This window comes from Neopelma chrysocephalum, unplaced genomic scaffold, assembly GCF_003984885.1.
Source record: "Neopelma chrysocephalum unplaced genomic scaffold, ASM398488v2 Primary Assembly neopelma1_24, whole genome shotgun sequence".
In the NCBI taxonomy this organism is placed as follows: Eukaryota; Metazoa; Chordata; class Aves; order Passeriformes; family Pipridae; genus Neopelma; species Neopelma chrysocephalum.
In genome coordinates, this window is record NW_020897693.1 from 47,532,729 (window position 1) to 47,556,097 (window position 23,369).

The 23,369-nt window shown below is 38.3% G+C and overlaps 1 protein-coding gene across 12 annotated transcripts in view; it reads left to right on the forward strand.

Annotated features, from left to right (window-relative positions):
• MARK3 (microtubule affinity regulating kinase 3) overlaps positions 1-23,369 on the forward strand; it is a 62,554-nt gene that overhangs the window by 23,752 nt on the left and 15,433 nt on the right. For all 12 annotated transcript variants that reach the window (XM_027674039.1, XM_027674036.1, XM_027674037.1 and 9 more), the window contains 11 exons: positions 2,036-2,084; positions 2,787-2,852; positions 5,377-5,447; positions 10,891-10,947; positions 11,831-12,067; positions 12,160-12,279; positions 12,992-13,091; positions 13,344-13,456; positions 14,200-14,353; positions 15,881-16,098; positions 21,364-21,467. In XM_027674039.1, the coding sequence (XP_027529840.1) occupies positions 2,036-2,084; positions 2,787-2,852; positions 5,377-5,447; positions 10,891-10,947; positions 11,831-12,067; positions 12,160-12,279; positions 12,992-13,091; positions 13,344-13,456; positions 14,200-14,353; positions 15,881-16,098; positions 21,364-21,467 (1,289 nt within the window). The remainder of the gene's footprint in view (positions 1-2,035; positions 2,085-2,786; positions 2,853-5,376; positions 5,448-10,890; positions 10,948-11,830; positions 12,068-12,159; positions 12,280-12,991; positions 13,092-13,343; positions 13,457-14,199; positions 14,354-15,880; positions 16,099-21,363; positions 21,468-23,369) is intronic.

The following is a 23,369-nucleotide window of genomic DNA, read 5'->3' on the forward strand; positions in this document are numbered from 1 at the left end:
CCCACCCCTTGCATTTTCTTTTATGAAAAGTCACAAAGGCACAAGGATTTTGTTTTGTTCACTCTTTGGTTGTTTTTTGTTTGTTTCCAGTGTTTCACCTTTTTTTTTTTTTTGCTTTTATTGAGTAAATACACCTACAGATTTGAGTTGCTGGTAATCCATGTAGACATATTAAATGTCTTCACTTTATCTGAAATCTGACCTGAGGCATATCTTGCAGCAGCACTTTTTCTTCCTTACTGTTAATGACAGTGCTGCTATCCTTTATTTACAAAACTCCTGGGTTTTTTCCCATGTCTGCATTCCATTGGAGGTGTGGACTTATGTTCTGCTTCAGTCTCTTTGCATTAAGTTCAAAATGATCTGTTAGGTTACTACTATTCCTGTAGAAATTCATGTTGGATTTCTCATAAAACCTCTTGATTACTCCTACTTTTTGAAGCATGCTGTTAGAAAATAACTGATGCTTAAGAACATCAACCCTCTGGAGCCTTGGGCTGGCATGGAGGGAGCTGTAGAGGGAGAACAGCTACACACTCGACTGCCATATAGTGTGCTGCCTAAAAAGAGAATTCTTTGGTTTTCTGAATACTGTAGTATTTGTGCTTCAAGTTTTTTGTAATAGTATTTTATCTTGGAACTACTTTTAATTCATCTGCTATTAACTAGCTTCGTTAAAAGCCATGCTTTACATTGCAGTAACAACACCTGTGGCATTTTTAGTATTATAGTTGTAAGTTTATATGTATCTTAAAATTGTCTCTTGCAGAAGAGTTTTGAGAGGTGCAAATAATTAACAACTGATCAGTAATAGCCTGTGCCCTCATTTGCAGTTTTAAGTGTCATTCCCCTATTATCGTTCAGTTGCAGGAGGACAGAGTTTACTCTGTGACAGGCAAAGTTGAAATCTTCAGAAATAATTAATTACTCAAGCAAAACCCTCTAAACATGGCCATGGGCATGGTGGGGAGGGACAGACACAGGGCATGGGACATGACAAGATCCTTACAATCGATGTGCTGTCTCTGGATTCAGGACAGTGGGTGTAATGTCATGCTGCAGCTTGAAATGGGCAGCTGTCCCTCACCACCCATCCTGCCAAAATAGATGTGCTGGGGTGGGCTAGAGAGTGCTTTTATGTGGGGGAGTTGTGTGTCTTATGAGATTTTTCTGTTAAATTAATTCCTAGACCTTGTGGGTCAGTCCGGGTTAACACCAGTGTTTGCATAAAGGGAAGAAGCACGATGGGGTCAGGAAAACACCGTTTGTGTTCTGCCCTATTAATTTTGGCAAGTACGTTCATCGCGTTGCGCTGGCCAGGCAGGCTTGGAGACTGGGTGTCTGGCAGTGAGTCAGAGGAGCTGTGCTGGCAGACCCAGGACTAGATGCTGCTGTCCCTCAGTCGCCTTGCAGGAATGCTTCTGAAGGGCCGAGGGGTGGCCTTGTCTTCCCATCTCTCCTTAAAACTTGCTCCTTGCTGGCGTACTCAGATAACACGCTTTTTGTGTGATATAAGCAGCTGGTGTTCCACCAGTGAGCTGCTATTGCAGCACAGCAGTTCTTTGGCTTTAATGAAGTATTGAAGAATGCTGAATTCATACTAGTAATGTACTGCAGTGGTCTTGTAAAGATGTTCAGGTGGGGGTTCACAAAACTTTGGAACCTGTTTCCAAGTGAAGGAGTGAAGGATCTGTGAGATGTACTGGTCAGCAAGGAACTGCATGGGCTCACAATGGTCTTGTGGCCCCTAAAGTCTGCAAACCACAGAGCTAAGGTCACTTCTTTCCTGAGCTATCTGGACTCCTTTGTGGGTATTTTCAAGTTTTTGAGGGCTGATTTGTTTGGGAGGGGTGTTAAAAGAAGCATACGCTTAACTCTTCCCTCCAGTAAGAGCTTCTTTCATGGACTTCATTGAAATGCTAATAACGTTTACCCTTTGTGTTTAAATAACTGTATCAAAATCATCAGTCTTCAGGAAAAATGGCTGTTTGTTACCGATTTCAGTAACTTACTTCATGTTTTATGTTTCTTTCAGCTCTTTAGAGAAGTAAGAATAATGAAGATCTTAAATCATCCAAATATAGGTACCTTGTTTCTTTCACATAATTTCCAATTGGAGAAATTTTAGCTTTTTCATTGTTAAAATCGTTGTGGTATGAGTTTAAAAGATTATTTTGCATTAAGGTGTCTGTAAAATAGCAGTAATAAATACTGTTTCAGAGCTGTGTGTTTACAAAAAAACCCCAACAAACATTTTGGTCCCTTTGCACAAAACTGTTGCATAGCTAACTGATAATTTTGCTCCTTTTGAGAATAATACTGACTTCTACTGAATTCAGGGTCTCATTAAAAATAAGTACATGCACCAAAATCAAGAAGTGGTCGAGAATTTGTTCAAGATTGTACATTTAAATAATGTAGTGTTTTTACAGGACTGTCAGCAAACTGACTGATAACTGATTTGTCACCATGTACACCAGTTCAGTGCATAGAAGTGGCTATTGTTGATGCTCAAATATGTGGAAGTTCTGCTTACTTTAGTTGCTTTCCCATGTAGCAGAAGCAAAGTATTGTTTCTTGAGAATATGTTGTTTTGTATGAGTTGAAATGTTTTATAGTACTTTCTGTCTAGGAACATTTGACAGAAATAGCTTCTTTAAAGAGTCTGATATCGTCCAGTGGCAAGCAAATAGTTTGGGGTATTTTTCTCTGACAGAATTATCTGTGGGGCTAACATAATATTTGTGCAGCTAGTTAACTGGTAAATAAATGTCTTTCTTTTCTAGTGAAGCTATTTGAAGTCATTGAAACTGAAAAAACTCTCTATTTAATAATGGAATATGCAAGTGGGGGTAAGTACCTCTGCTGTGGTGACACATGTAAGCAAATTGCCAAGTAAGGGAAGTACTTGTTTTCTTTAAAGTTTTGCTTGCTTTTTCAGCATATCTTATCAAAGTAGTGTAAGATATTAAGGAAAATATTTAATATTCTTTGGGACTTCTTTGGTCAATATAAATATGACTTATAAAACCAGCTTCTAAACTTACTACTACTTAGTAACAATTTCTTTGTTTTCACAACTCAAATTTAATGGGAGTCTTTTTTTCGGACATCAGTTGTTCCTGTCCATAACAAATATTGACCTTCTCAATTATAGTATTCCGTTGTATTTATTGTATTCAGTTCCCTACCTCTGGTGTCCTATTTTGTTTAAGATAATTGGTAAAAACATGTTCAGATTAAACATTTCTGTTTCTTTAACTGTTGCTTTCAAAGCACAAGTACTGCAACTTCTGTTTTTAGATGTTGATGACATCTTACATATGTTAATCACAGACCTTCTACTGTCAACGATTGTTAGGCTTAGCCTTATGCCGTTTTAGGAGGAACTTAAACATTTTTCCTAATTGTAGAGGGGATGGAAAAATGCACATCATGAGGCGTCAGATATTTTCATCAAAGGTGAAATTAAGGTATTTGGGCTTAAGTTACTACTTGCTGGCTAAAACCTCATAGCACTCCATTTGTCAGTGACCCTTCAGTATCAGCATCTGGGAATCTGAACTAGTTGAAGCTTTTCTTTAGTTTTAGGAGGGATATTGAGACTTTTTTTTCAGGGAAAATCAGCATTGAATTCAGATTCTGACATTGGATTACATGAAGTTTAATGAATTACTACAAATAAAGCCAGATTCTCTGCCTATGTTTTCTTCTGGCAGTTCTCTAACTGCTCAGCCAAGATTAAGCTAAACAGGAACAGAGTGGGTATAATACCATGAAAATATTGGCTAGTACAGGTGTTTGGGGAAGCATCTCTGTGCTGTTTGATGGTTCTAGACTTAGAAGTGAAGTCCTATTGCCATCTAGTGATTATCTTCTAGGAGGTAGAAAGGCCAGTGGTTCTCTAAAGCAGTGAAGATCTTTCTTAGGATGATAGGGGAGAGATACATACCGTGCTGGTCTAAAAGGCCAAGAGCAGTACCTTTTGTTGTGCCAGGCTGTGCAAGACAGGAATGGCTGGTAATCTCAATGGCAGGCTTCGGTTTCCCGTATTTTCTCTCTATCAAGTTACAGGTCATCATGATGCACATGAACTCTGCCTGCAGGATGAGAGAAACTATTGCTACAGCTGCAACACTTCACATAAATTGGGGATAATTCTTTCTCTGGTGTGTTTTTCCCTGAATTATGAAGAAGTGTTCAGGTTTGCTGCTTCAAGGTTTTTTAAGAAACAGCTGTGATATACAACTGAGAGTTATCTGAGTTGAGTATTAAGTAAAACACCACAGAGGGAAGTAAGGCTATTTTGTAGGAAATCCCGACATTCCCTCAGATGGCTCAGTTGTTGCTTTTCTTGCTGCATGACTGCGGTTTTTTTATTGCAATTTGGTGGAGTTGCTTCTTGTAAAAAATGAATGTGAAGTTACTCATCTCTTCCCATGTGAGGTGGCTGTCTACAAAACAATATTTTCTTGCTTAGCAGAGAATATTTAAATATTTGATCCACTTCTAAAAGTCTTATGATTTTTGCATATTAGCGAGGACTTTTTAAAACTACCTATTAGTCTGTGTTTGTAGATCTTATGTACAAGACTGTTGGCTTTTAGTAATGAAAATCTCCCATGCTTTCACAAACAGTCAGTGTTTCATGGGCCAGTTGGTCTGCACCTAAAGCTCAAACATTGTAGTCTATATTGATGTGCTGAAAAATGACTGTATGGATTAAAGGGGGGGGAAAAACAAAACACAGCAGATCTTTAGTAAACTTTAGTCATCCACAGCCATACAGCAGTAGGTTTGTTCAGGAGTAGTCCTTCTCAGTGTATTTTACAGGTCTGATGGTTGTGTGATGGATTATGTCAGCATGTCCTGCTATGCTCATTATTGTGACCTTCCTTGTGAGTATCTCTTTCAAGCCTAGGTTAAAGCTGAGATTTCTGATTTTGTTTAGAACAATTTTATATGTGAGCACAAATTAAAATTCTGGTGTTGGTATGATGGTATTTACAAATATCATCAGATGTTCTAATATTTGAAGCTTTTTTTTTCCGTGGGTCAAAAGAAACCCTTGTGAGAAAGTCTGTGAAGGGGGACATGTCATCTTTGTTTACAAAACAGAAGTATGCTGCTCAGTTTCTGTCCTAAGTAATTGGAAGGAAATGGTTTCCTTTGTCTATATCCAGTCACTCATTACTTTCTTGTAAAAGAGATGATGGTGTAGTAAATTGCACAGCAGTTGTGCCTTGTTCTCTTAAGCTATCCTGTAATCATAAACTTGGAGTATAATCGTTCCAGTGAAGCTGCTGTGGGCAACTGCTGGAGAGGAATTTCTACATTCTGAAATTGGCATTAATGTATCTCATTATTGAATTGTAGGGGAAGTGTTTGACTATCTGGTTGCACATGGAAGAATGAAGGAAAAGGAGGCTAGAGCTAAATTTAGACAGGTATGTATAACATTCCTATATGTCAGCTTTTCCCCCCGCCCCTGTTTTTGCTGAAATGAGTAAAACAGCTGTCCTTTGCATTTGACTTACAGCAGTGTTCAGCATGCTGGGGACTTGTAGCTCTGAGGGAGAAAAAACTTAGGTGTCAATAGTACTTTGAAGGAGTCAATAGTCCGTTTAGTGGTGCTGGTTTCCTTAGTGCTGAGTGCCAGGGTGTCCAGGAGTGCCAGAACACAGAGACTGCTTGATCTGGAAGCGTATTCCATTCCAAAATGCATTTCCTCTAAGTTGATTTTGTAGCTCAGCAGGTTTGTAGTATTTTGGAAGTTATTCAAATGTAACAGGCTACAAACAGGCCAGTTTCAAAACACAGACGGTGCAAGTAACAGGGGTCTGGTCACATCCATCTGCTAACGTGAGAAGATGCTGTTGAGTAGTTGTTCTGAAAAGTCATGGAGAAGTAATTTCCTAGGCTTGTTAGTTAAGCTTTCTTTATGATGGATAAACTAGCCCTGCCAAGATGTTGGAATTTCATTGATCTGTAAAAAGCATTTCCATTCCACAGGAAAGAAGTACTGAACATAACCAGATATTTTTGCATAACTACTTAAATTCCAAATATTTGCTCTTGTAGCATCTAGAGTTTCATTTGCAGATCTTACTGGTCTGGTACACTTGTTTTCTGCTCATGTGCAGAATTTGTCTGTTATTTCCATCCCTTTGGTCACTTGGATAACCTAGGTAATAATGTGAAAAGTAGAAAGTATCAAAATTATGCTCCAGCTTAATGACACATTAAAATAATAAGTAGAGACAAAAGTGTTATTGAACGATCTCTAGGAGTTTTGAACTGGTGAATTGTGGCAGTGATGTGTCAGCCAGTTTCCCTGTTGGAAGGGGAGGCTCAGATGGCTTTGCTTCCTAAGCGTAGCCATATATAGAAGAAATTTGATATGAGACTTCCAGGAAATTAATTAGTGACTGTCACAAAAATGCTTTGCAAAGAAAACTTCTACACTTCTCTAGCGTGGTTAGTGTGACTGAAAAGAACAAATTAGGAACTAGGAAACTGTGCCACAACTGCTTTGCTCCCTCTGTCTCACATAGTAAGAATTGTGTGAAAGCAATATAAGCAATAAGCTTAAAAGTAGCAATGCAAGTAAAAAAACCCAAATGTATTAACCCAACATAAGGAGGCAATAGAAGCATTTCTATGAAATCCTTGTTCCTTTGTTTTCTCTCCTCTTCTTAAATCTTGTATTTACCCTTCTTAATCTTTTGGGGAAAAAAGCCTCACCAAAATCACCACCACCAAACAAACAAAACAACCCAAAAGCAGCTGTAGACTTCATATCCCCAGAAGTAATTTTTTATTACTGGAGTTACAGAGCTTGATAGTAAGGAAAACTTTTCTTCCTCTTTAACAAAGTCTTACATGTCTTTTTAAAGCTGCTTCCTTCCCTTTCACATTCTGGCAGATAGAGAACTTTCCTTTTAGATGGAGGGTTTCTGGTATGTGTTTCTGTGCTGCGTTGGAGTAGATGTTACGGGATGTGGAGCGGTTGTTCCCACTTCAGCCATCTCTTCTGAATCCCAGACTGTTGCCTTTCTCTTTGTAGTGACTTGAAGAGCTTCAGAGTAACTTGAGAGGATTGACTGTTCTCTCTCACATGTGAATATTGAAAATTTCTACTGATACAGTTCTCTGCTCTTGGTCCTCAGTTTCTTTTATCAGGAGCTGTGTGGAAAAAGATCTTGCAGTAATTAAATTGAAATTGCATGTTTGTTCACCAAATACCTATTTTTTTTCTAATAATTTGACTCCCCTTTAAATGAAAACTTACAGAAACAGGTCAAACATGTTTTACAGGTACACTTAGTGCTTAATTTTATGGGATAATGTGGGTAGTACAGGATATATGTAGCTTCATTTTTCAAAAAGAAATGTGAAGGGAAAGAATTTAAAAGGGAGTTACCTACTGAGCTGGATATTTGTCCCATCAGGAGTTGATTACTTTTTTTTTGTCCTTCAGATACTCAGCTTGATTTTTTTTTTTTTGCGGTGTGTTTTTTTTACTTCAGTAGATTAAATGCTGTTTGTAAAGATATATAGATCCCTTCACTTGTATGCACTGAAATACACAGAAGTATGTTTCCAGTTTTTTCTTGTACGTCTCCTGGCGCAGGCAGCTGTGCTCTGTCGTCCCTCAGCAGCTGACTTCCTGGCTGCTGAGCTCAAGCAGTTTTAGGGGACCTTGATCTCAAAGATGGGAGGTTCTTGAGAGCTTCAAAAGCCTCAGTTCCTGGGAAAAGAAGAGAGAACCCTAGAAATGAGCTGAGGAGAGAAATTGTAGCGCGAGCTGATTATGCTTTGCTAGAGGGAAGAGCATTCGTGTAGGATGAAAGTCAGGTAACTTTGATCAGAGCTTGGCATTTATTAGATGCTGAAACTCAGGCTGAGGGACAGTGTCAAAGGAAACTAGATCTTGCTGGGTTCACGGGTCATAAAACTATTCATTTCACCTTACTGTAGTCCTGGAATAGCTTCGTATCACTTTTAGCCATTGTTGGAGGAAGAATGCACTCTGCAGACCTTTTATCTGATGCAGTGCAGCTGTTCTCTGTTAGATAGAGACTTATGACATAATAGGCATTTATTTTTTTAAAATTTGTTAACTGGTTTAACAGACGGTGGCTCTTTTCAAACTGAAGAAACAGTTGTGCCCTGGTTTTGAGCTTAGTTCTTACAATAGGTTGTATTATATCTTGTTTTCAGATCATGTTTCTTCTTTCAGTAGATGTGATTTCTGGATCAAACACTTGTGTTTTGTCTGAAAAGACACTTCCTCTCTAGCAGGCAAAGAGCAGAATTGGGTAATTCTCTCTTCTTTGCTTGTTAAAAAAGAATATAATTTTTAGTCATTTTGTTAAATACAGTAAGGTTTTTAGCAGGAAAAAGAATGATGTAAAAGACAGTAACCACATTATTCCAGTCGCACTTGACAAGGAACAGAGGAGAAGTTACAATTCTAAAAATACAACTATGCTATATAGTTCTCCATTTCAAACTCCTTCTGTGTAGCCATGTGTGAGAAATTCAAATCCAGAATGTTTTGCATTCTTAATGTTACCTTGTTCTTCCCCCTTACAGGCTTTCAAGCAGTTCTGGTTCAATCTCATCTTTTTTCCATAGAAAAATCTGATGCAGGGCAGGGGGTCTCCTTAAATTTATGTATATTAATTCCCTCTCTTTTCTGCAACCAATTAGATCTGGCCTTCTTCAGTCTTCCCACTGTTTTCCTGCAGAAGTAGTTTAGAATTCTTAATGCTGGTAGATGTTAGGACAGGTCTTGGAAAATAAAATATCCACAAAATACGTCTTGTATGTTCCAGTAAAGAAACAGAATACTCCTGGCAGTGTGGAAGGGACCTTGAGAGGTCATTTATCTATCCTTTTGTCATTTAATCCTTAAAAAAGATGGTTTCTCTGCCTAGAGGTAACTTGTTCTAACTTGTTCTTTAAAACCTATGTTTATAGAGATTTTTGAAATGCCTCCTAAGAAATGTATTTCAATGCTTCAGTTGTTACCTCTAGCAAAAACCTCAGATGTTTCTTCCCCTCTTCTCACCTGCCAAGTGTCAGAAAATTCCTCACACTCAAGTGGGTTGGGAGTGAGGGACTGTCAATGGAAAAGTGATGGAAGGTGGAAGAAAAGAGAGTCAGCCTGATGCAGCCATGCTTTGTGCTGTTTTTCATTCAGTTATGACTGCTGTTCTTCAATTATTAATGTCGTACACATTGCCTTATTTCTCTTCCATGTGGATTGGACTCCCTTCTGCAGTCTCTGTGCCATCCTGTTGCAATGCAGAGTAGTTCAAAAGCATCTCCAAAGGAGACTGCTGATTGATCATCTGCTCAACCTTCCGCTTTTAGACAGTCACAATAAAAGCAGTTCAGGAGTGAGTGGTATAGTGCTGTGTCTCTGCAGTCCTGAATAAAGCTTGAGGTGTTTGTCATGCTGTCAGCCTTGGGAGCCTCTGCAGAGTGAGCTTGTGACTGGCGCTAAGGTAACAGTAGCAGAGAGGAAAGGAAAGGAAACCAAAAGGATGGTACAAGCGGTGGCATGGGAGCACTTTGGCAGTTTCAGTATCTGTAAAAAGCTGAACTTGGGGTCTGAAAGAGGGAACCAGTACATAAAGAAACAAGCAAAACCAGAATGAAAGTGTAGGGAATGGAAATAGTATTTCAGCTTTTCATAGACTGCTTGCTTTCTAAGGTGGCATTGTGCACACGTGTGATGCAGTAATACAGGGCACAAACATCCTATTGGTGGTTATGTTTCAAATACAAAATTTACTGGTACATCAGTTCTTTGGCCTACCAAGAACCTTATTTTCATCTACTCTGAATACTGAGGGAGAGAACCTTTGTTCCTTAGCAGTACAGGAGGATCCTTACACTAAGCTGGGTGATGTGATCATGAGTTATTTTTTGTAACAGTAGTGCTATGTCATCTTTCTGTATTGAAAATCTTCTTAATCTTGAATGGAGGCTGAAGATACATTTTTTTTTTAACATAGTTATTATTTTTGTGTGCAGTTCCACTTATTTTAAGAAGTCATAACATCTGCCTCAATTCTGACCATGTATGCACAGCAAATAAAATGCATTTGACTGCATTTGTGATAATGTAAGAATAATACTTTATCCAAGTTTTCCATACATGCAGAGTTCTGCAGCAATGCTTATGACTGAAGAAGCAATGTACTATGACACTGCACTGTGTAAATAGCTTATATAGTTTGCCATATAAAGCAGGAAAAACTTAATGATATTCAGAAATTATGCTGGAAGAAATGATCCCATTACACTTGAGAGACATAAAGAGTTTTTTCCATTGAACTTGCTACTCTTCTGTGATATACAAAATACAATAAACCATATGCACTTAGACAGCAGATCTCTGTCAGATGTGTGGTTGCTTCTCACTGCATAAGTTTTGACAAACAGGCTGTTTCCCAGCAGTTTTTCCAGTAGCTAAAACCCACTGCTTACCCTTTTCTCTCTGTGGTGTGGCATGAAAAATCACCTTTGGAGAAGGTCTGGAAAACATCAGTCTAGGGGGAAAGCTTTTATAGCTGTATACAGTATTGGAATGGAAATACTTCAGTAACCTTTCTGAAAGTCATTGCTTCTACTGGTCTATAATTAGCCACACAGGAAAAACAAAATCCTCGTTCAAGTATAGGAGAAAACAAATAGATCAAATAACAAACACCCAAGTTATTTAGCAGCTTTTCCCCAAATATGCTGGCCACTGTGGTTACACAGCTCTGAGTGAATAAGTATACGTCAACTTCAGTAGTCAATGTTGAAATCTTTGATTATATGTCGTGTTTCTTTGAGATGACACTTACATAATTTGGCTTGTTTTCTATCCAGATAGTATCTGCAGTGCAGTATTGCCATCAAAAGCATATTGTTCATAGAGATCTCAAGGTGAGTAGGAAGAAGTGTGTGCAGTGTATGTGTGTCAGCTTCTGTACCTGTGGGTGTGGTCTTTATTGTGCCAATAAAATGTAGTGTATACTAAGCTTTCTGATTTATTAATTTATTTGTTTGCACGTGTTATAGCAAGTTTTGAGAACTGTTTACAGTTTAGAACCATTTCAAATGAAGAGGATTTATAAGGCTTTTAAATACAGAGATTTAATGGCTGCTGAAAGATAACCTGTCACCCTGTGGTCACATTCAGATCTGATGCAGGTCAGTGTTAGCTGAGAAATCTTTTTTTTTTTTTTTTTTTTTTAAAAAGGTAGTTTGATGGAAATATGACAAGTTTTAGTCTCAAACAGAATGAATTACCAGTAGTGATGATGAAACCAAAGTAGGGGTTCTTTGTAGCTTGGCACAAAATGTCATATGTCGTCTTTAAACTGTGCCTTTTTACTTGTTACGAGCTTTGTAACTTAAAAAAAACCACTAAAAAACAAAAAACCAACACCAAAAAAAAAGAACACTTGAAAAAAGTTTAAAGGTTATGTTTATTACCAAACTATTGCAGGAATGCCACATGCCATAAAGCACAGATAGTGAGACTATATTTTGTTTTCATCTGAGTAGACCAAAATGTAAGATGCATTTCTGTGGAGAAAACAAATAGATGGTGATAAGTTTTCAGGTAGCATAACAGCTCCTATAGTCTGAGGCTATTGTACAGAGATTTTTAAAATAGGGGATATACTGAAGCATACCTAAACACCTTGCAAGGAAGGGAATGTTAATAGATATTTCAGCTTCTTGCCTTTTAAGAATAAGAACAAACAATAACATTCTGAATCAAGTATTTTATTCATCTTACAAAGCATTCTTTCTCTTCCAGGCTGAAAATCTGTTGCTAGATGCAGATATGAACATTAAAATAGCTGACTTTGGTTTTAGCAATGAGTTTACAGTCGGAAATAAACTGGACACCTTTTGTGGCAGCCCACCATATGCTGCTCCAGAGCTCTTTCAAGGGAAGAAATATGATGGACCTGAAGTAGATGTTTGGAGTTTAGGTGTTATTCTTTATACTCTCGTGAGTGGATCTCTTCCCTTCGATGGACAGAACTTAAAGGTGCTTTTTTTGTAGAATATGCTGGCCATGATTATCTAATATTTTAAGTGATTTGCTGCTTACAACTTACTGTCTGTTCTTCTGTTACTAAGGAACTTAGAGAAAGAGTGCTAAGGGGGAAATACAGGATTCCTTTCTACATGTCCACAGACTGTGAAAACCTCCTCAAACGTTTCCTGGTGCTAAACCCAACAAAAAGAGGCACTCTAGAGGTAATGGCACAAATAAGGTACATCACAAAGCTAGACATCCTATTTTGCAAACTGTATTTTTGAGCTGTAGCTTATTGCCTTACTGTTCTGAATAGTGTATTTGGAGTGGGTGCAGGAGTGGGTGCAGGAGGTGTGATGGTTGACTGAGGCACATGACTCCCTTTAAAGGCGTTGTTTGCTGGGGTTATGAGACACCTGACGCCACAGTTACTTTAAAAATGAACGTGTCACTACACTTCCTATGTTATATATTTCCTGATGATAACCTTGTGGATTCCTGCATTAATGGATGATCCACCAGGACATTTTCCTTGTTTTTCCACATTTTCAAATGCGAACTGGAGGTATTGGCTGCTGTGGTTGCCTTTTCCCTGCCTTTTGTACCATCATGGAGGAGAAAACCAATATCATTTTGGCCTTCCATGGACCTATTAGACTTGTCAGAGTTGTCACACTGCTCCTGGTCTGTGCTACAGGCTTTTGGCTTTCAGCTGTGGGCTAAAATACATCCAACTGGGAAGCAGCTTGGCTTGATGTGTGTAGTTGATTCTCCTCACTGGAGCAAAGCAAAACTGAGTAGGTGCTGGGAATGTTCTGGAAAAGAAAAACTAGAAAAGACCTTAGTGTTTGGTAGATGGGGGAGTTGATCTTCCCAGAGGTTATTTTCTTTGCTGGTAAGTGTATTGTACTAACAAAACCTTTTCTTTCATAGCAAATCATGAAGGACAGGTGGATCAATGCAGGGCATGAGGAGGATGAACTTAAACCTTTTGTTGAACCAGAACTAGACATCTCGGACCAGAAAAGAATAGGTAATCGAGTACTTTCCAGAGTCTGATATTGTTTACCTCATGTGGGAGGGGTTTTTTTCTCCTCCATCACTCTATTTGTCTGCCACTTGGAAAAACTAACTAGTCTTTTAATACTATTATTTCATCAGGTTTATCTTCTCAAACTGAATAATTTTGTTTTAATTCTTGAAATGTTCCACGCTTTCTCTTGAACATTCAACCAGCCTGAACATCAGAGTTTCTGTTACTTAGAGAATGTGTATTTGTTTTTAGATATTATGGTAGGAATGGGATATTCTCAAGAAGAAATTCAAGAATCCCTTAGTAAAATGAAGTATGATGAAATAACAGCTACATACTTACTGCTAGGAAGGAAGTCGTCAGAGGTAAGTACCAATCTTAAAATTGCAAAGAAACAAATTGGAAAGTGTCCTTAGCAAAGTTAGAAGCAAAAATTAGGTCAGTAACTATAGGCATTGCGTTCTCGCATAAAAGTCCATTGCACTTAAAGTCACGTTATTCTAATCATCAGCACTCCAAATGACGCTGTGTTTGTTCTCACCTTGATCTTGAGTCAGTAAACTCTTGCCTTTAGGCTCCCCAAAACTGCCCTGTTTGCTCAGCAGTTACTCCTCTGAAGGATTTTGTTGCAGTTACTGTTCTGTCTAGTCTAGGAGCTTAAGTGTGAACATGCCAGCTCTAACTGTTTTAAGAGAGCCAAGGAGCAGGATGATCAACCTGAAAAAGTTCTTAAACTGTAGTTTACCTTTCCATATGATGCTGAGAGGGCTTGGCACCGGTAAGTTGCTCTTGGTTCCTCTGTTGGAGGAGTTGGTGCATATCCTCTTTTCGTGTTAAAATCTTGGAGAACTCTGAGGAAAGAGTACTGAAAATGCAGATGGATTTTCTTTATCTGGTGTCCTTTGAGGAGCTGCAAATTCCGCTGAGTTTTACCTAAGACAGTTGCATAACAACCTAAGAGAAGGTGGGGCCTCTAAGTAACTACCCGTGCCCCCTGAATTTTCCATGTAGCAGGGCCATCCTCCCTGTTCCTGCTCCCATAATGTGATAGATGTTTTTATTTGTTTCGTTTGAACTCCTTGTTTCAATATTCTCATTTTTATTGTAGTTGGATGCAAGTGATTCAAGCTCCAGCAGCAATCTTTCACTTGCCAAAGTTAGGCCAAGTAGTGATCTTAATAATAGCACTGGACAATCTCCTCATCACAAAGTTCAGAGAAGCATATCTTCTAGCCAGAAGCAGCGGCGGTACAGTGATCACGGTGAGCATTTCTCATTTTCAGTGTAGCAGAATATAGTGACTTCCAGTTCTGCTGGGTTTCTGGATTTGTCTCCATCCCCCAAGTGTAAGGAGGATGACAACAGTGTAGTTCACAGCATGGTGGTTAAATATTTCACTAAATAACTAATTTTTTTAAAACTGGTTTTGTTATATAGCCTTCAGAAGCAGCTTCTAGAGGAATGCTGAATACACCAACTTAATTCCCTTATTCTGCCTTGTGTTGTCCCTTACATTCCTGACCGTGCTGGGAAAGTCTTGTTACACAAATTGAAGAGAATGTTGCAACCCCCTTTTTCATGAAAAGCACAGCACTCCTCCCCCATGCTCTTGTATGTCTGTTCAGCTTTTGTTTTCTTTTGACACAGCTTGTGTCTAAAACTTGAAGAAATGTCAGTTTGCCACTATTTCTTGTTTCCTGTTTCCTGAGGGTAGTGTCACTTGATTGTCCTGCAGGAATTAAATTTGTTAAGAACAATGACTCAGACAAACTTACAATTCTTCTGCTTAATGAGACTGTAATGTAGTAGAATAGGGTTTTCTAAATATCTTAAACATCTTCCTGCTCAGACACTTAACTCATAAAAGGAGTTTCAGTTTAGGTCTGTTTTGAAATACCTTGAGTGCATTCAGAGGTTGCTTTCCTTGGGGAGTCTTCTGGATGACAGTTACTGTGGGTTTTGATGCTTTTAAAGCAAGTTTTAGTTATATATTACATATATGTAAATATGTATTTATATGTATTTTTTATGTCTATGTATATACATACACTTTTTTATTAACTCTTATTAAAACACTAACTACAAAGTTGATGTAACTTGATGTATCCTCTTCAGAGGTGTAATTGAGGCGTCAGTAAACACAATCCTGGCAGCCCCACAGGCTTTTCCCAGTGTCCAGGAATCTATTAAAGCGAGAGGGAGCTTGGGACTATTGAAGGGGCTGCCTCATTCCATTCTCAGGTGTGCTGGAGCAGTTTTCTGTTCCTGGCACACCCGAGGAGGCTGGTGGGGAACTGCTGCCACTTCTGGGACATTCCAAGAGCACAGTTCAACAGCCATTAGTGCTGGTCCGGGGTGATGTCACTAGGTACCTGTCTCAGGAGCCCTGTTTTATCAGAAATTGGCTTGAACAGCGTGTACCAGCTTTGTGCTAATGAAGGATAGTCTGGTTTGAATGAGTCAGTTACTTGTTAAGTGTCTTTAAGATGACTCTAAAGGGTTTTTCCTAGAAAGCCAAATCATGAAATTTGTAATTCTTTCACAAAATTCATAATTCTTTCATGGAAATCAAGTAGTATCTTCATCTGGAAAGGTTTTTATTTTTCACTGTTTTACTGTCTCCTGAAGTACATTTATTTCAGTAATTTAAATAATTACCTTCTTGCAACTCTGATTCCCAGTGTTAACTATGTTGATTCTCATGTGTGAATATGTTTCCACTGCAGTGAAAAATACTGGCGTTCTGAGGAGAAAAATCCTTTTCCTGTTTCTTTTGTTTGTTTTTTAAGCTGGACCATCCATCCCCTCAGTAGTGGCATATCCCAAAAGAAGCCAGACTAGTACTACAGACAGTGACCTCAAAGAGGAAGGAATTCAGTCAAGAAAATCCAGCAGTAGTGCAGTTGCAGGAAGAGGAATTGCACCAGCTAGTCCAATGCTTGGAAATGCCAGCAATCCCAATAAAGCTGATATTCCTGAACGTAAGAAAAGTTCGGCTGTTCCTAGTGTAAGTAGAAACATTTGTTTATCAAAACCATGCATTTTTTTGAGGGGTAAAAAAACCTGTGATTTCTCAGTGGTGCAGATCTTACTTTCCATTCACCAAGAGTAAACATAGGTATCTCATACTGTTGCATTTTTTCCCCCCTACAGTTAGTCAGCTACTCAAGCTACCTCATAGTAGTCTTGAGGTAGTCAATATTCATAATTAGCACTAGTAGCTCTTAGTGACAGACATCATTTGGGTATTGAAAAGTAGTTACATTACTCCTGATATCACCAGCTACTCTTCTGTGGCCTCTCTACAGAAGAGTGAAATCTTCTGTACAGAGAAGATTTTGTTACCCTGTTTTATAGTTTCAGGTGTATAAGGAGCCACCTAATCTTTGTATCCAAGGAAGTCATAGTTATGTATATTAAGATTATCAAAGAAATGTAGTTCTAAAAACTGTTCAAAGGTGCATTTCAGCCTGTATTCAAAAGCAGTGTGCTTGGGTTTTGTGCTTGTGGGCTTCCCCTGCCTGCCTCTAAACCACAAGAAGAAAGACACACTAAAGTGCAAAACTAGTGAATGTACATGGTCGAGCAGTAGGCAGAGTGCCAAAAGAAAGAAGATCCTTTGTTCAGCTTGGCTTTAGCCTGTGTACTTTCTGGTCCCCTCCATCTGAGGCAAGGTTGGAAAGCTGTTTTCACATAGTAAAACTTGAGTCTTGTAACATTTAATTTCTAAAAATTTAGGATTTTGTATTGAAAAACTTCCTTATTTTCAGAAGAAAAGCTTCCCAGTCCTTTATTCAGCCTTTAGTGATTTATTTTTTTTTTTAACTTATCCCACAAAGCTCTCATGTTTGGTCATAATACTCAGCACCAATACTTAGAACAGATGAGAGCAGAACCTCCTGAGCTCACAGCTTTTTGACAGTCTGAAGCAAAAGAAGTAAAATAAGACTTCTTTCACTTTATTGGCTCTGTATTGTCAGTTGGCTCAGTGGCTAACAGTGACTTGGCTCGAGACTTTCAGCCCAAGAGATTCTTTGGAAAAACACATCTACCGTAGCAGCTGTTATTCATAAATGTGAAAAAGAACTTGGGATTTTGGGGGACCCTTTTCTGATTGTTGTGGTCCCCTGCACTTTTCCTTCATTCTTGATCAGTCCAGAAACCGTTCAGATTTGGTTTTTTCTTACATGATAGTTCTTAGCTACTGAATCTCAAAATTGTAGGATAATCAAATCACTTTTGTCCTACCACTTCGTGTTATGTAGTGCCTTTTTCAGAAGCTCTGTGTCCTGGTTACGACTTATTTTACATTCAGTATCTTTTCATCTGCTATTCTATGGTGCTCCCAAATCCTGGAGATTTATTCCAGTAGTCTTATTCCAAATTTCTTAACTACTCTACCTGAAATAATATTTGAGCTCATAGCCATAGGATACTTCTCTGACTTGGTGTGCAGCTGATCCAACTGATCTTTTACAAGCAGTGATACAAGATGGTGAACATGGAATGAGACTTGTGATGTCACTCAATAATTAGTGTTTAAAATTGTCTCTGTTTATAGTTCTTCATGTCAGACAGTGAAAACTCTTTTTTTTTTTTTCCCTGCTGAAGATGAGTCTTTGGCTTTCTGCTGTGAGGGATGAAGGGAAGCACTGACTTTTTACACAGTTCCTGCCACTGATTAGGAAGTCTTATTTCTTACAGCATTGGCATGCATCTAGAAGAAAAAAAAGGTTATTGGAGTTACCATATTGTCCTGAAGTTGAAAAAAGTTTGAGGTGAAGAGAATTTGTATTCTCACTGAGCACTGAAGTCCTAAAATCTGCAATATGGTGAAAAAACACTGAAAAGACACAAAAATACTTTATAAAAACAATTATTATTTCAAGAGAACAGCAGAAGCAGCAGAACTGGTCCTTGCTGGAGACCCTTAGTCAGTTTTGTGCTGCTCTTGTTAAATAACAAAGCTTATAAGTATGCACTTAAGGTTAAGAATTGTGCTTGTAGAGCAGATAGTCAAGTCTGGGATTGAAGTAAGGGGCTCCAAGCTGTACTTCTAAAGTTGACAGAGTGTTTAAACTCTTGTAAACTAAGTAGTTCTGCAAGCTGAACAAGTGCACACCAAAAATCTTCAAGCTTATTGGACAAATACGAAATTAGAAACAAAAACCTGCTACAGGGGTTGCATAATTAGCAGCAACTAGTAACTCCTTGTTTAAATAATTCCTTGTTTGTTACTCACAGCTTTGGATTTTTCCTCAGTGTTGTAATGTAGCTGCCACAGAACCCTTAGTACAGGTTTAAGAAAACTGGAAGAGGAGAATAGGTGGTACATTTGGAAAATCATTTAGGACCAAATATGATACTGGTGCTCTTAAGTAAATAGAGTGGTTCACTGTTGTAAGTCAGAAGCTGGTTTTTTTGAAAGTTTTTCATCAGTCCTCGCCTTGGTGTCTCTTAATGGGAAAACAGCCTGCCTAAGCAGTGCACACAAGACTCTCTCTAGGAAAAGAGGAGGACTCTGTACCACAAACTCATCCTTTGTGCTGTGATTGGGCCTTGTGCATATGCTCACAAGTCTCAACATGTGCTTTTGCAGTGTCAGCACCTCCTGCAAAGAAGGCAGACAGTGCCACGAGGATGAACTTAGGCAGCTAACCCTGACCCTAGGGGTTGTCATTCCATCAGGGAGCAGGGTGCTGTTGATACCAGTTTCCTGTGCTGTGCAGCTGTGCCATTTAGTCATGTCCAGAGATTAGCAGTCTGAAGATTGGCTGAACAAAAAAAGTTGCAGCTGAAGAGCTGCCTTGATGAATCGTGAAAGGTCATATGCTAAAAACTGTAAAGGCCCCGATACCAAGTCTGTTCTTGCTAAAACTGAAATTCGAAACCTTGAAAGGCTTCAATCTCCCGACCTCTGAAATCTGAGCCAAACAGGAAAAAAATGTATACTGATCCTTCCATCTTCACCTTTTAGAATGAGCAGAAGTTCGTCCTTACAGTCCTCCAATTTCACATATGAAAACCAAACCTTGTCCGCTCACAGACCTGAAAAAGCATAGTCTTTAAGGTTTGGTCCAGCACAGAGATTACTGTCTTGTCTTTCCAGATGTGCAACATCACAGTGCATTGTAATGTTATGTGGTGTCAAGGGAAACAAATACTTAATGTTCAAAGGGAGCAAGTGGAAAGAAGGAAGCCACCCTTTGTGGTGTGTATCTCCCACCAGAAAACCACTGTTGGATATTCCAGGTGCTCCATTCTCTGATACGTTAAGGAACACAAAACAAAATGATCTGCAAATCCTAATATGCAATACTTCACTGTACCATTGGTTTGCAAGGCCTCCACTAAGTGTCTTGCGCAGCATGACCTCCCAAGAGCACATAAACAAAACTTCACCTTAGGTGCACAGCTTTCATTGCTACCAAGTTTAGTAAAGAGAGGGGAATTTGCAAAGTGACAAATGTCAGAGGGAAGCAGAAGAATCAATGGTGGTTTTTAAAAAAAATAATAAACATATATGAAGACAAGGGAATAGACAAGGAATAAAGTACAAGGAAAGGGCCAGGGAGGACTTATGATGCTTGGCACATGCCTTTCCCTAAGGAACATCCAGTGAAGAATACTTGAGAACTCTTCAGATAGCTACATCCATCTTATGATTTAATTAATAGTTCTGCTAATCTAAAGTGCTGTTGATATTCTTTGTACTTTTTCACACCAGAAGGCTGCACACTTCACTGTTGCGTTTTAATTTGTACATTTTCGTAAAAAGATGTATAACAAACAGGTCAGCAGTCTCTTAGACAAGATGGCTTCATTGTTAAATCTGCAGCTCAGAGATTCTGTTGCTTGAGACTCCTTGGATAGCAAATATTTTGCCTTAAGGCACTGGAGGAACTTATGCTGGTTATTGAGAATACTCCACTTTAACAGTTTTGTTTCAGGTTCGGAAACAAAAAAGGTTTGGCTACTCTCCTTTTGTGCTTGAACTAGTTTTTCCTTTCTTTTTTTTTTCAATCCTTCTTCCCATGACTCTCTCCTGTGACCATTTATGCAAAACCTTTTCTTAATGCTATTTTTAAAATCCGCTGAATTTCCCTTGTCTGTCAATAGCATAATTCTTCAAAGAACTCCAAAAGGTTAGTTGAGCATGAAGTTCCCTGCCTGACTCTTGGTGGCCATCCTTACTCAACATGTGCTTATCCAGGTGCTGACCAGTCATTCCCTTAAGCTGGCCTCCTCCAAGACTTTCCCCAGCAGTGATGTTTAAAGTTAATAGCCTATTTTGCTTCCTGCTTTGCCCCGTGATCCTTTTCTTTAAAGAGAACTTTTAAAGGTTTTTTTCCACTTTCCAACCATATGCAGTTTCCTGTGTTTTGTTCTTGGGGTGGGGAGAAAAAAATACAAGGCTTGCCAGCTTTTACTTCCTCTACAACCCGGGGGTGCATGTTTGTCTGGACCACCATGCTTTTCCTACAGTAATTGCATCTAACTCTTTATAATTCTGTTATCTGTGAATTGCCTATAGCTTCTCAGTCGTTCCTGGAAAATTGACCGCCAACTTGGGCATATCTCCACCCTCTTTCTCTGTAAAGACAGAGGCAAAGTAATTCTATTTCTTTTCTCCCCTCTTAAGTAAGGTCTGTAGTTTAAGTTCCCCTGGTTCTCTTGTCCTCAGTGTAGTATGCTTGTATTTAAATGTATATTTTTAAAAATGTCTTACTGAAATTCTCTGCAACTTGTCTCTTATTCTTCCCTGTTTTTAAAACTTGTCTAGTGTTTTATAGTATCTTAATAATTAAAAGTCTGTGTTTACCTTCCCACTGAATTTTACCACATTTGTTTGTTAAGTCTTTGCTTTTCCTATCTTGTTTAAGGGTTATGATTTTAACTTAATGGAAAATTCTGCAAGCTACAAGCGGTAAAGTATTTCAAAAATAGGCTATAAAGATACAGGCTATCCAGATGTAGATGAATGCTGTATATGTAGAGAATTCATAGTTCAGAACGTTGGTACTTAAAAACCTTAAGCAGTATTAATTTTGAACCATCAATATGAAATACAAGAACAACTTGTTTTGAGTTATTTTTTCTGATTGCATTATTCCTTAAAAATAGTAGATGGTGTTTGTATATTAATTTATTTAGTCATTGTCAGTTTTATAACAGTATAGAACTAGCATTAAGTAAAAACAGCCTTTGATTATATGTAGACTTAACCCCAGAATTTTGTAGGGAATAACAAGCCTGTGTTTTTTAATTGTAGAATAATACTGCCCCTGGAGCAATGACACGGCGCAACACATATGTTTGTAGTGAAAGAACCACTGCTGATAGGCATTCAGTGATACAAAATGGCAAGGAGAACAGGTATATGAAATGTCTTCCTCTGGTGTATGTCCTTGTCTTCACATTTCCAAAAAAATTGTAATGCTAATTTAGAAATCAGTAATATTCTAATGTAATTCTTAATGAAAGGTGAGTACAGATCTTTGGTTATGGAGCACCTGTAAGTATGCTGGGGTTTGGGTTTTTTCTCTGTACTTGATTTGTATACTCTTTATAATTAGAATGTAAGAGGAAATTTCTGTTTTCTGGTTAAATACATGAAATATTTGTAACAACCTTCATCTTAAACATGTTGTGAACTCTGGTGGCCAAACAACATAGGCTTGCAGAATAAGCTTGTTTAGTGTCAGACCACAAAGTCCTTCTCTCTTGAGCTGTTCTTTTTTTATATTTCACTCTAAACTGTGCTTCATTAGGATTATTTTGAATACCATTTTTGCTATAAAGTCTCAGGGAGAAGGTACATTTTTTCTGAGTGAAGATGAAACAGTGATAGGCAATTTATCTTGGACTGATAGCATTCCTTATTCATACTCTGATAATCTAATTGCTTCCCAGTATTTACAGAACTCATCTTGAGGAGGGAAGCAACTATCTCTGTATTCTAAGTGAAAACATTAGAGAAATAACCAGTTTCTTCACATTTTCCTGAATGAAAGCCTGATTAGAGCATGCAATGGAATTGGAGTTAACCACTTCATGTGTTGGCACCATAGTCACATCTAGTGCCATCCTGTGAAGACTGAAAAGAGCTGTCAGAAATAATATAATAGTGAATGTAGATATTAGGTATAGGGTGACAGTTGGGAAGAATACCACCAAATTTCCTGGCTGGCAGAGGTATTTTAAGTTCTAGCCCTTCTTCTCAGGATTTTGCTGTCGTCAAATGCTGGTAACAGTGAAGTAGTTGACCATTGCCAGGAGAGTGTCTGGATAGCTGATACTTAATAAAAATGCTTAAGCTTGGAGAAATGTGTACCCCTCTTCTACTCTTCCCAATTTTCTCCACCCCTTCCGAATTTTATCATATTTTGCAAAGAGTGGAAGGAAAATACATATTTTCTAGCTTGTGTTGAAGTTGGTGAAAGGTCAGCCATTTTCTGCACAAAATTTTTCCCCCTCCTTTTGGCAGTTTATAAGGAAGAGTGGCGAAGTTGTGATGTTGAGTGGAAAGTCTGTCAGTCCCCTGTTTGATTCCTGGAGCCTAGGGATAAAGAACGTGATTTTGACCCTGTCTCTTCCTCCTAGCTTTCTGCAAACGGAAAGTGATTAAGAAAAAAGTCGAGTATAAGTTTGAAGACTGCCAAAAGTCTATTGGCCAGCTGGGCCTGCAGTCAACTGTCTTGTGAAGTGCAGCACAGCTATTTGGTACTGTCTCTTAGTGTGTCTGTCCCAGCCTTCATTGGTTACTCCTTGTTAATGTTACCAAGTTTGCTTAGATTAAAGTTCACTATCCTTTCTTTGGTTTGATATGGTAATAGCTTTTTTTCTTTCCAAATGCTCTTTGAAAAATGAATCTTTCTGTCCAAAAGAGTTTTGATCATTTTTTATTACCTGGTTTCTTGGTTTAATGTAATTTTTGTTCATCCTTAAAGTAATATCTTTGCAATATCTTGTCCACAATTTCTTTATTATATTTTTTAAAGTTACTAGGTACTATTTACTAGGAATGCTTGAGATTCAGATGTCCCCTTAATTAAGGAGTAACTTCATACTTATAAGGAGCTGTCTTTTGAATTTTTTTTCCCAACTTTGAGTTTCTCAGCAAACTGATGTCTTTCTGGTCTGTCACAGGTGGACATTAATCTCAAAGTTAACATTGAGTAGCACTTGGCAACTATATCGGTAGTATTTTATATCCATAATTGGTTATCCTTGTGTAATTCATCTTTTATTGTCAATATATTTAAACATCATTTGCTT